General features: G+C 46.1%; 1 protein-coding gene across 2 annotated transcripts in view; it reads left to right on the forward strand.

Moving 5' to 3' along the window:
- TANGO6 (transport and golgi organization 6 homolog) overlaps positions 1-11256 on the forward strand; it is a 197873-nt gene extending 186617 nt beyond the window's left edge. Inside the window, exon 18 of one of the 2 annotated variants that reach the window (XM_066348127.1) lies at positions 11080-11256. In XM_066348127.1, the coding sequence (XP_066204224.1) occupies positions 11080-11256 (177 nt within the window). The remainder of the gene's footprint in view (positions 1-11079) is intronic. The other variant, XM_066348130.1, reaches the window with a different exon arrangement.
- Positions 11257-11387: the final 131 nt, after the last annotated feature.

The following is an 11387-nucleotide window of genomic DNA, read 5'->3' on the forward strand; positions in this document are numbered from 1 at the left end:
TCCTGCCCACCACAGAAGCTCCTGTAAGTAACTTTACCTTTGAACTCTCTTTGTATTCAGCCCCTGATCCACCAGATTTAGTGACAATCCCTGGCTGGCAGGAAGCTTTGATCCCTGGGGAGTCCAGAGGAAGTCCTGTGATGTGTGGGATCCCCCAGGTTACAAGGATTGGGGAGAAGTGTACCGAGGTGGGTTGCTAAGGTAGACCCATTAATTAAGAAGGAGCCTTTGCCTAACACTCAGTTACCTAAAAAAGGAGATCCGGTAGCTGATAACAAGGACTCAGCACCCCTCCAGTTAGAAGTGGTGTCTGCACAAGCATGATTGTTATTTTAAGGACTCGGCAGTGCTGAGGAGAATATTCCTCCCCACACCAAGAAAGAACAGAGTGTCTTAGAACTAATCTTTTTAACAAGTAAAAGCTAACCTTCCTGTAAATGTTAAGGGGCTCCAGCAAAAAAGAATCTCACCTGACCCGGCAGTGGCACAGTGGATAGAGCGTCGGACTGGGATGTGGAGGACCCAGGTTCGAGACCCCGAGCTCACCAGCTTGAGCGTGGGCTCATCTGGTTTGAGCAAGGCTCACCAGCTTGGACCCAAGGTCGCTGGCTTGAGCAAGGGGTTACTCAGTCTGCTGAAGGCCCATGGTCAAGGCACATATGAGAAAGCAATCAATGAACAACTAAGGTGTCGCAAGCAAAAACTGATGATTGATGCTTCTCATCTCTCTCCGTTTCTGTCTGTCTGTCCCTATCTGTCCCTCTCTCTGACTCTCTCTGTCTCTGTAAAAAAAAAAAAAAAAAAAAAGAATCTCGAAGATAGTTTTGACAAGGTAAAAGATTACTCAGGAGGAAGAAAAAAAGATGTCCTTATAATAAACAGGAACTCTAGAATTTCTGTATAAAAGAAGCTGGGCTATAATCCATTGGAGAGAGTGTTAAACTTGTCTTTAAACTGTATTTGCATAACAGGCTTGTCCTGGCTGTTCATAATCTGCATTTATTTGCTTGGAGATGAGGGGATTCCCTGAAGTTTCCCTGAGCCACTACTTCGTGGCACCCATTGACTACAAATAAAAGTCAGAGTGAAGACCCTTTTGCAAGGTAGGGAAATGTCCTCCCGCATCCACCTCCACAGCCAGAAATCACTTCCTTTGCTTCCACAGAATCGTATATTTATCTCTCACGCTGTGTGGGGTATGAGTCTGCCTCCCTGCTAGGCTGTGGCTGCCGGAGGGTAGGGCTTGTGCATTACTCATCTTTTTATCACCAGCATGCTGCCTGGGCACGCAGTAGGCCCTTTATAAATATTATTGACTGAGTGAGTAATCGTGAGGTAGTAGCTGTGGGGAGTCATCCTCTTTCCGGAATCACCTCTCTCTTTTTTTTTTTTTTTTTTTTTTTTTTTCTCCATTTTTCTGAAGCTGGAAACAGGGAGAGACAGTCAGACAGACTCCCGCATGCGCCCGACCGGGATCCACCCGGCACGCCCACCATGGGGCGACGCTCTGCCCACCAGGGGGCGATGCTCTGCCCATCCTGGGCGTCGCCATGTTGCGACCAGAGCCACTCTAGCGCCTGAGGCAGAGGCCACAGAGCCATCCCCAGCGCCCAGGCCATCTTTGCTCCAATGGAGCCTTGGCTGCGGAAGGGGAAGAGAGAGACAGAGAGGAAAGCGTGGCGGAGGGGTGGAGAAGCAAATGGGCGCTTCTCCTGTGTGCCCTGGCCGGGAATCGAACCCGGGTCCTCCGCACGCTAGGCCGACGCTCTACCGCTGAGCCAACCAGCCAGGGCTCACCTCTCTTTTTAATGCTACCAGCCTCCAGGAAGGAAGTGGCACTTGGATTGTTCCACAGTCATTCAGGTGCCTGCACTAGGAGACCTAACGCCTGTTGAGTCTCAGCAGTTTTTTGGAGTTTTTTTTAAGATTTTATTTATTGATTTTACAGAGAGAGGAGGGGGGGAGTGAGAAGTATCACCTCATAGTTGCTTCACTTTAGTTGTTCATTGCTTGCTTGTCGTATGTGCCTCAATCGGGCAAGCCCAGGGTTTTGAACCATCAACCTCGGCATTCCAGGTCGACACATTATCCACCGCGCCACCACAGGTCAGTGTCTTGGCAACTTTTTGAGAAAACCCAGGAGACAGGTACACAACAGAGCTGGGGCAGCATCCCTGTGAGGTTTTGCCCACCTCATGTGGAGACATTGGGCGAGGAGCTCTGAGAGTAGTCTGCAAGGCCAACAGCATATATGTGGGCCCAATGCAAAATGAAAGTACAGGAACCCTTGTTCAAAAAAAGAAGAAAAATGTGCTGCTAATGGTGTTGAAAAAAAAACGAGGCCCTGGCCGATTGGCTCAGCGGTAGAGCGTCGGCCTGGCGTGCATGAGTCCTGGGTTCGATTCCCAGCCAGGGCACACAGGAGAAGCGCCCATCTGCTTCTCCACCCCTCCCCCTCTCCTTCCTCTCTGTCTCTCTCTTCCCCTCCCGCAGCCAAGGCTCCACTGGATCAAAGATGGCCTGGGCGCTGGGGATGGCTCTGTGGCCTCTGCCTCAGGCTCTAGAATGGCTCTGGATGCAACAGAGCGACCCCCCAGAGGGGCAGAACATCGCCCCCTGGTGGGCATGCCAGGTGGATCCCGGTCGGGCGCATGCGGGAGTCTGTCTGACTGCCTCCCCATTTCCAGCTTCGAAAAAATGAAAAAAAAACAAAAAAACGAACATCCAGCCTAAGAAAAAGTCTTACAAGAGCTTTTTTGAGCCAAACTGATGACAACTGCTGTGGAGCAAAATCTCAGTGTGTTGAGAAAATGTTCCAGCATGTATGGCCAGCAGTCGGGGCCATCACAGCCAGGCACGAGCAGGTTCACATTTGACTTGGTAGAGAGACAGTAGAGAAACAGTGGAGCCAGAAACTGGTGGGTCATTCCTTTATTCTAGCCTTGCAACCAGCTAGCAAGTAAAAACAAACACACAGAGGGCTCCAAAACCCACTCACACATTCTCCAGCTCCACAACCAGGAGAATCTTTTCTGGTCTTTCCTAGAATCAAAGGCCCCCACCAGTCTCAGTGGAGCTCACAATGCTCCTCACCCCTGTGGTTCCCATCTGCACACTTTCTCCCTTCTCATCTCTGCACAAAACTCTTCTCCTTCAGCACCCTGCCATCTTGGCTTCCTTCTCTGCAAAAATGGCTTCCTTCTTTCTCCTTCTTTCTCCTTCTCATAAACTTTTCTTGCCTTGAAAACCCCTCCTCCAGCAACATTAGCATAACAAAGCCCCTCCCCAAGCAGGAAGGTAATTAGCAATTTCACGTGGGCAGTGCCATTCAAGTGGGCAGCAGCCATTTTTTTTTAAATTCATTTTAGAGAGGAGAGGAAGAGAGAGGAGAGACAGAGAGAGAAAAGGGGAGGAGGAGCTGGAAGCATCAACTCCCATATGTGCCTTGACCAGGAAAGCCCAGGGTTTCGAACCCGTGACCTCAGCATTTCCAGGTTGACGCTTTATCCACCGTGCCACCACATGTCAGGCTGGGCAGCAGCCATTTTTAACAATAAAAGTGAGCAAAATCAAATACAAATTTTACAAACTTATTTGCCCAACACAGCGAATAGCAGTTTTGCAGTGTATTTTATACATCAGCATCAATGGAGGAGATAAAAGAAATCCAGTGGTGATAGATTAAGGAGGTGGGAGTCAGCAAGGCGGGGACATCTCTGAGATTGGATAAAAAGTAAAATGGAGAGACACATACTTCTTTTACATTAGAGGGTACAGGATAGTTAACACAGCACGTAGAGATGGTATGTGCGCAACAAGATAACAATGTGGGCTCTGGTACCCGTGGTCGTACCTTCGAGGGATCTGGAAAGATGATTGCTCTGACATTTCAAAGGTCTGTTATCTTAGATGCACAAAAGCAATCGACAATTTCAAAGTTAAAGACCACCTTTGCCAAAGAGGTTACAGGCCTAGGATTTACCCACCATGACCACTTTTAGTTAGGAATTCTTATGTTCAAACCACCCTGTGTGGTTACTTTGGGCTCTGGGTTTGTAAGGTGCATTATGCGGGCACCCCCTGAATTTGTCAGCTTTAGTATATGGCTCCTTTTTCATCCACATGGTTTTAAAACAGCGGTTCTCAACCTGTGGGTCGCGACCAGGGTTGCAACCCACAGGTTGAGAACCGCTGTTTTAAAATATATAGAATTTTTCCTTTTCTTTCATAATCTCTCTTTCTCAACTTGTCACAGGGTTTGTTATTTGCTATTAATTTTGTTCTAAGTAAAGAAAAATATAAATGTTGTTATTAGCATGAATTTTACTGTTCATCTTTATATTGTGCAATGCCAATTTTAATGCAAATATAAGAGTATTTTACTCATATGTGATATCACCAAAATTACACAATTTGTATTCTATGGCTTGTACATGCACATTCATTTCCTCCTGAGCAGAACAGTGGAAACTCTGTACGAAACTAACTCAACTGTTCTATTTCACTTCATGATACATGTGTATTCTGCCAACACTCTAACTTTGGTTTACTGATGATTAGGAATGCACCGAAAGAAATCAGACTGTGGGTTGTCCTACTTCCTTCTGTGTCATCATTTTCAGTATAAATGGTTGGCTAAAACAGGGAAGCCATATGGAGGAACATAGAGATCCTTACTCTCCCATGTGTCATAGAAAGCCATCACCTCCTTTATGCATTTGAAGCAAGTTCTCCATTGAATGGAAAGTGCAGCCTTTCCAGGCTATCAGTGCCTCCATTTGCTCAGTTGTAAATGTAGCAAACACGTTCCTCTTCTACTGGCTTTGAACCTTGCTGAACTCCCGTACATGTGGATCCTTCAGAATTCGGTGCTTATGGGGCATGGCGAACGCTATATTCAGATGCGCTGGCAAAGAATGGCGGGCACGCATATTGGGCATATCTTCTCTGCTCACATTCATGTTCCTTTGTCCCATTGGACTTCCCGTACAAAACACAAGTTCAAAGATAAAATATTTAAGACCCCTGACCTGTGGTGGCTTGGTAGACAAAGCATCAATCTGGAATGCTGAGGTCTCTGTTTCAAAACCCTGGCTTTGAACCATAGGAGATGCAGCTACTATGAGTTGACGCCTTCTCCCCCCCCCCCCCCCATTTTTCTCTCTTTCTCTTCTCTCTCTAAAATCAATAAAAATCTTAAAAAAAAAAAAAACTGTTCTGGGAAATTAAAAAAAAATAAAAAGAATTTAAGATGACAACAGCAGATTATTAAAGCAAGCATGGGACCCTCTTGATTGTGGGTCCCTATGTGACTGTTCAGATCACACACCCAGGAAGCTGGCCCAGGTTGTTTAACATTGTTTCAATAGGTGTCCTTAAAATTTTTGGGTTTTGGCCCTGGCCGGTTGGCTCAGTGGTAGAGCGTCGGCCTGGCGTGCAGAAGTCCCGGGTTCGATTCCCAGCCAGGGCACACAGGAGAAGCGCCCATCTGCTTCTCCACCCCTCCCCCTCTCCTTCCTCTCTGTCTCTCTCTTCCCCTCCCGCACCCGAGGCTCCATTGGAGCAAAGATGGCCTGAGTGCTGGGGATGGCTCCATGGCCTCTGCCTCAGGCGCTAGACTGGCTCTGGTCTCGACAGAGCAACGCCCCGGATGGGCAGAGCATCACCCCCTGGTGGGCGTGCTGGGTGGATCCCAGTCGGGCGCATGCGGGAGTCTGTCTGACTGCCTTCCCATTTCCAGCTTCAGAAAAATACCAAAAAAAAAAAATTTTTTTTAGTTTTTACCAAGTGAAAGACTGGCCAAGAGTAAGATATATTCCTTCTTTCATTCATAAATATTTTTAAAGTATCTACCATGTGCCAGTTACTGTACGAGGCATTGGGACTACAGCAGGTGAATAAGGCAAGGCATGGCTTCAGTGTCAGCAATATGTGTGACCAGTGAGGAACACTATAAATTACACAGTAAATATTTATGTCACAATTGTGAGAGGGGCCACAGATAGAACTACAGGTAGGGTAGGAGGGCTCAGGTGGATGCTAAGGGAAGGCATCCCTGAGGAGGTGGCATTTTGCCTATAGTAGGAGTTCTATGGTGAAGAGAAGTGAAATCGTCTGGCAGGCTGAGGGAACAGCGTATACAGAGGCCTTGAACATGGAAGGAGCTTTGCTCAGACAAGGAAGGAAAGAAGGCCTGTACGACTGGAGCCCAGGTGGCAAGAGGGAGACCAGGCACATGGCCTGGGGAGCTTGATTTGTGTACTGCTTTTTCTCTTCCTTCCTCCTTCCACTCCCTAGTACCCATGCTGATCAAGACTACAGAAGGTGGGAAGGGCCCTTCTCCGTTCTTGAGCAAGGACCGGATGTGTGATGCTACGTGCTTAGTACCCTTGTGTGGAATGCACAGGAGTCCTTGGGCCTGTCGCCCACCGACTTAATCATCTCCTTTATTTCTGTTCACCATCTCCAGTCTACTTTTCTTCAAGTGTGACCTCTCTTTTCTCCAGCCTCTCCTCTCCTGCTCTTCTAGGACATTTACCATGCTCTGCTCTAGACCATTGTTATTTACGTACGTCTTACCTGTAAGCCTTTTAAGGGCAGGTTCCCTATCTGCTTTACCTGTGAAATGGCCTTTGGGAAAGCTTTATCTAGGAATTGATTCCATTCAATAAAAAGCTTATTTACTTTTTAATAGGAAAAATATTCATAAAATTAAATATTGAAAAGGTACAAAAGAGAATATAATTCCCCCATCCCTCCCCAGTTTCCCTCTCTGGGGGCAACTAGTTTTTAAATGTATTTTTGTAGAAATAGTCCGTGTTTATATTATATAGACTATTATATAAATTTATTACATGCTTTTTACAAAAAGTAAAAAAATGAAAGAATGGATGAATGTTCTTCTATTTCCTTTTTCTGATCTTCCTCCTTTTTAGAAATTATACACTGGCACAGCCTATAATGTACAGTCAACTCTTGAAGTTCCAGTTGTGAGAGAAAAAAATTTTTAAGTCCATTAGAACTAATTATTGTCATAGATATTTGCATATAGTGAAATAAACCCAATTGATGCACATAGATAGTATTATTAATAAACAGAAAGAATGGCTCAGTGGTAGAGCAGGAGTCCCGGGTTCGATTCCCGGCCAGGGCACACAGGAGAAGCGCCCATCTGCTTCTCCACCCCTCCCTCTCTCCTTCCTCTCTGTCTCTCTTTTCCCCTCCCGCAGCCAAGGCTCCATTGGAGCAAAGTTGTCCTGGGCGCTGAGGATGGCTCTGTGGCCTCTGCCTCAGGCGTTAGAATGGCTCTGGTTGCAGCAGAGCAACGCCCCAGATGGGCTGAGCATCGCCCCCTGGTGGGCATGCCGGGTGGATCCCGGTCGGGCGCATGCGGGAGTCTGTCTGACTGCCTTCCCGTTTCCAACTTCAGGAAAAAATAAAAATAAAAAAAGAAACAGAAAGAACACAGCATACCGTAGTGGCTTAAGATTATATGCCCTATTTCTTCTAAGCAAAATAGAAAACCCAGAAACCATAAAGGAAAAAAATTGATAAACTTAACTATATAAAAAATGTAAATCTCTTCACTGGGAAAAAATTTCAAAGTAAAAGTACTGAGCCCTGGCCAGATAGTTCAGTTGGTTGGAGTGTCGTCCCAGAGCATGGAGGTTGCCGGATGGATTTCCCAGTCAGGGCACATACAGGAGCAGCTCAATGTTCCTGTCTCTCTCACTGCCTCTCTCTCAGAAAAATAAAATAGAATTTTGCCCTGGCGAGAGCATCATCCTGAAGTGCAAAGGTTGACAGTTCAATCCCCAATCGGCACAAACAGGAACAGATCGATGTTCCTCTCTCTCTTTCTCACTCTCCCTTTCCTCTCTTTCTCTAAAGTAAAAAATAAACATTTAAAAAAAGAAAGAAAGAAAAAGTACCACCTGGGAAAAATTGTATATGATAGATAATGGACCTTTTTCATATATAAAGAACTCTTACAAATGAATAAGGCAAACTTCAGTTATTCATACCAGAAAAAATTATATAGTTTATGTATTTACTAGAAAGCTGCAAATTTAAAGTAGCAATATGCTATTTTTTACTTACTGGATTAGCAAATATAAGGAGTTTACAATACATGGTACTGATGAGAATGTGGGGAAACAGGTAAAACATAAATTCTTGTAACCTCTCTGGCCTTATCGACCAAAATCTGAAATGTACATTACTCTTTGACCTAGAAATTCCATATCCGGAGATGTGTCCTAGGAATATATTTGTACATACCTGCAGAGACTTAGGTAATCAGAATGTTAACTGCAGCAATACTTGCAATAGCAAAACAGTAAAAACAAGACTTAAATGACTTTCACTGGGATAGTGGGTAAATAAATTGTATGACATTCATCCTGTGCAGTCATTTTTATTGCGACAACTTAGTTGTTCATTGATTGCTTTCTCATATGTGCCTTGACCGCGGGCCTTCAGCAGACCGAGTAGCCCTTTGCTCAAGCCAGCGACCTTGGGTCCAAGCTGGTGAGCTTTTTTTGCTCAAGCCAGATGAGCCTGCGCTCAAGCTGGCGACCTCGGGGTCTCGAACCTGGGTCCTCTGCATCCCAGTCCGATGCTCTATCCACTGCGCCACCGCCTGGTCAGGCCTGTGTAGTCATTTTTAAGAAGTTATGTTCATATGTGCCAATTATACAAAAGACCTTCAAAGTATGTTCAGTGTGCGTGTGAGTGAGTGTGTGTGTGTGTGTGTGTGTGTGTGTGTGTGTGTGTGTGTGTGGAGGGGGAGTCATGGCACGTTGCAGTATAGTATATAATTCTGTGCCTTAAAAAAGGAAAAGGCAGCCTGACCTGTGGTGGCGCAGTGGATAGAGCATCGACTTGGAAATGCTGAGGTTGCCGGTTCGGAGCCCTGGGCTTGCCTGGTCAAGGCACATATGGGAGTTGATGCTTCCAGCTCCTCCCCCCTTCTGTCTCTCTGTCTCTCCCTCTCCTCTCTAAAATGAATAAATTAAAGGAAAAAAAAAAAGGAAAAGGCATACATTTGGAATATTTCTCAATTTCTCACAGTTAAGAACAATATCACTGACCTGTGGTGGCGCAGTGGATAAAGCATCGACCTGGAATGCTGACATCTCCAGTTCGAAACCCTGGGCTTGCCTGGTCAAGACCCATATGGGAGTTGATGCTTCCTGCTCCTTACCCTTTCTCTCTCTCTCTTTTTTTTTCTTTCTTTCTCTCTCTCTCTCTCTCTCTCTCTCTCTCCCCACTCCTCTCTTTAAAATGAATTTAAAAATTTTTTAAAAAGAACAATATCCTTTGAAAAGGGAAACAAGAGAGACTTATTTTTTATATGTATATTTTTGCATTATATTACCTTTCCAGTACAAATAAGAACACAGGCTTCACCATATTTTTGGCTAAGTCACCTTGGGAGTTACTTACCCTGTTAATTCTTGGTTTACTCATCTGTAAAATGGGGCTAATAACTTTCTTTTATATGTCTGGCATAAAAATTAGATAGTATATGGAAAATACATAGTACTGTATCTGACCCAAAAATAATCATTTTTGAGGCAAAGAGTCAGACCAGAAGTAACTTTGGACCTAACCACAGACAAGTTATATGGCCCCTGTGACCCGGTTGCCTTCAGTCCCTAGTTTGACCAGGTGATCGTTAAAGCCCCTTAGCATTCTTCCATTCTCTCGCAGTTTTTTGTGGGTTTTTTCTGGGTGTGTTTGTGTGTGTGACAGACAGAGAGAGACAGAGAGAGGGACAGACAGGAAGGAAAGAGATGAGAAGCATCAGTTCTTCCTTGCGGCACCTCAATTGTTCATGGATTGCTTTCTCATATGTGCCTTGACCGGGGGAGGGAGGGGCTACAGCAGACAGAGTGACCCTTTGCTCAAGCCAGCGACCTTGGGCTCAAGCTGGTGAGCCTTGCTCAAACCAGATGAGCTCGTGCTCAAGCGACCTTGGGATTTCGAACGTGGATCCTCCATGTCCCAGTCCGACACTCTATCCACTGCGCCACCGCCTGGTCAGGCTTGCAACCTAGTTCTTGCTAAAAGTTCTAGCTTATAAGCTAGAAGGATTTGAGAGAAAATTGACAGCTCCTGGGACTACGTGCTTTGGCACCCTCCCAGTTGCATATCAGGCCATAACGTAGGAGTATTAGATGTGAAGAATGGGTGTGGCTGTGTCTAGGGAGTCTTCTCTTGTTTCTCACTGCAGAATTGCAGTTGAAAAAGTTATAGTGACTGGGGGAAGGGCATGAAAATAGAACTATGGAGGAAAAATTTTAAAGCAGCGGCAAGGAGAAAAATAATAAAGTAGTGGCAAGGATAGGCATGGTTGCTGAAGAAATAGCCTCCTGTGTTTCATAAGTAGATGCCTTCTTCTGGGTGTCTGCGGAGGGCTTTTGGGAACTAGAGAGGAAAGTGCCGGCGACTGTGCTCTAGAAACTACCGTATCTGGACAGTGTCTGTGACCCTGAGGTCTGCGCAGTGCCATGGGACTGAAGGAAGGGGTCTGGGCTCTATGCTTGGGCCTGGGGCTAAAGGGGAACAGCGGCCCCAAAGGCCAGTGTAGTGAGGGGTCTGGAGTGCATGAGAAATCCAAAGGGAAGCCCATCTCAGTACAGCTGCCCCCAACTCCATCTCTAACCTGAGAGAGCCGCGTATTATCTTCTTTTTATTTTTGTATACTTTGATTTTCATTTACCGTGTTTACATAGATTCAAGTGTCCCACCGAATACATCCCCCCACCCCTGTGTTCCCCTCATCATCGCCCTTGCCCCCCTCCCTCTAACGCCCTCCCCCTTTCCCTCAAGGATTTGCTTTTCTGCTCTCTATAATGCTGTGTTATGTGTGTATAATTTCACCAATCTCTTTCCCTTCTCTGATCCCATCCTATCATCCCCTTTCCCTCTGTCCCTTTCCCTCTGCCATGCATTGTCGTCTTAAGGGAGTGTGTGAGTTTCCCCACAGAACTCCTCAAACAAGGAAGGCAGTTTGGTCATTCTTGGCAGTGTGGACAGTAGACATGTGGTCATGACCCTTTCTGTCTCATACAGGTGCTGAGGGATGTCCTCAAGGATCTCTACCACCTGCTGAAGCACGTGGTGCTTTTGGAGCCCGATGATGTTGCCAGGCTCCATGCCCAGCTGGCCTTGGAAGAGCTGGATGAAATAATGAGAAACTTCCTGTTTCCACCACAGAAGCTGGAGAAAAAGATTGTGGTCCTGCCATAGACCTGGCTGGCCCAAAGGACATGGAGGCAAAGGAACCAAGCAGCCAGAGCAGTGCCCAAGCCTCCCAGCAGGTGGCCCCACAGCCTCTTTGATGCTGGTAATATGGCTGACCCTGCAGGTGGCTTTCTGTC

Source organism: Saccopteryx leptura, chromosome 9, assembly GCF_036850995.1.
Source record: "Saccopteryx leptura isolate mSacLep1 chromosome 9, mSacLep1_pri_phased_curated, whole genome shotgun sequence".
Taxonomy (NCBI): domain Eukaryota; kingdom Metazoa; phylum Chordata; class Mammalia; order Chiroptera; family Emballonuridae; genus Saccopteryx; species Saccopteryx leptura.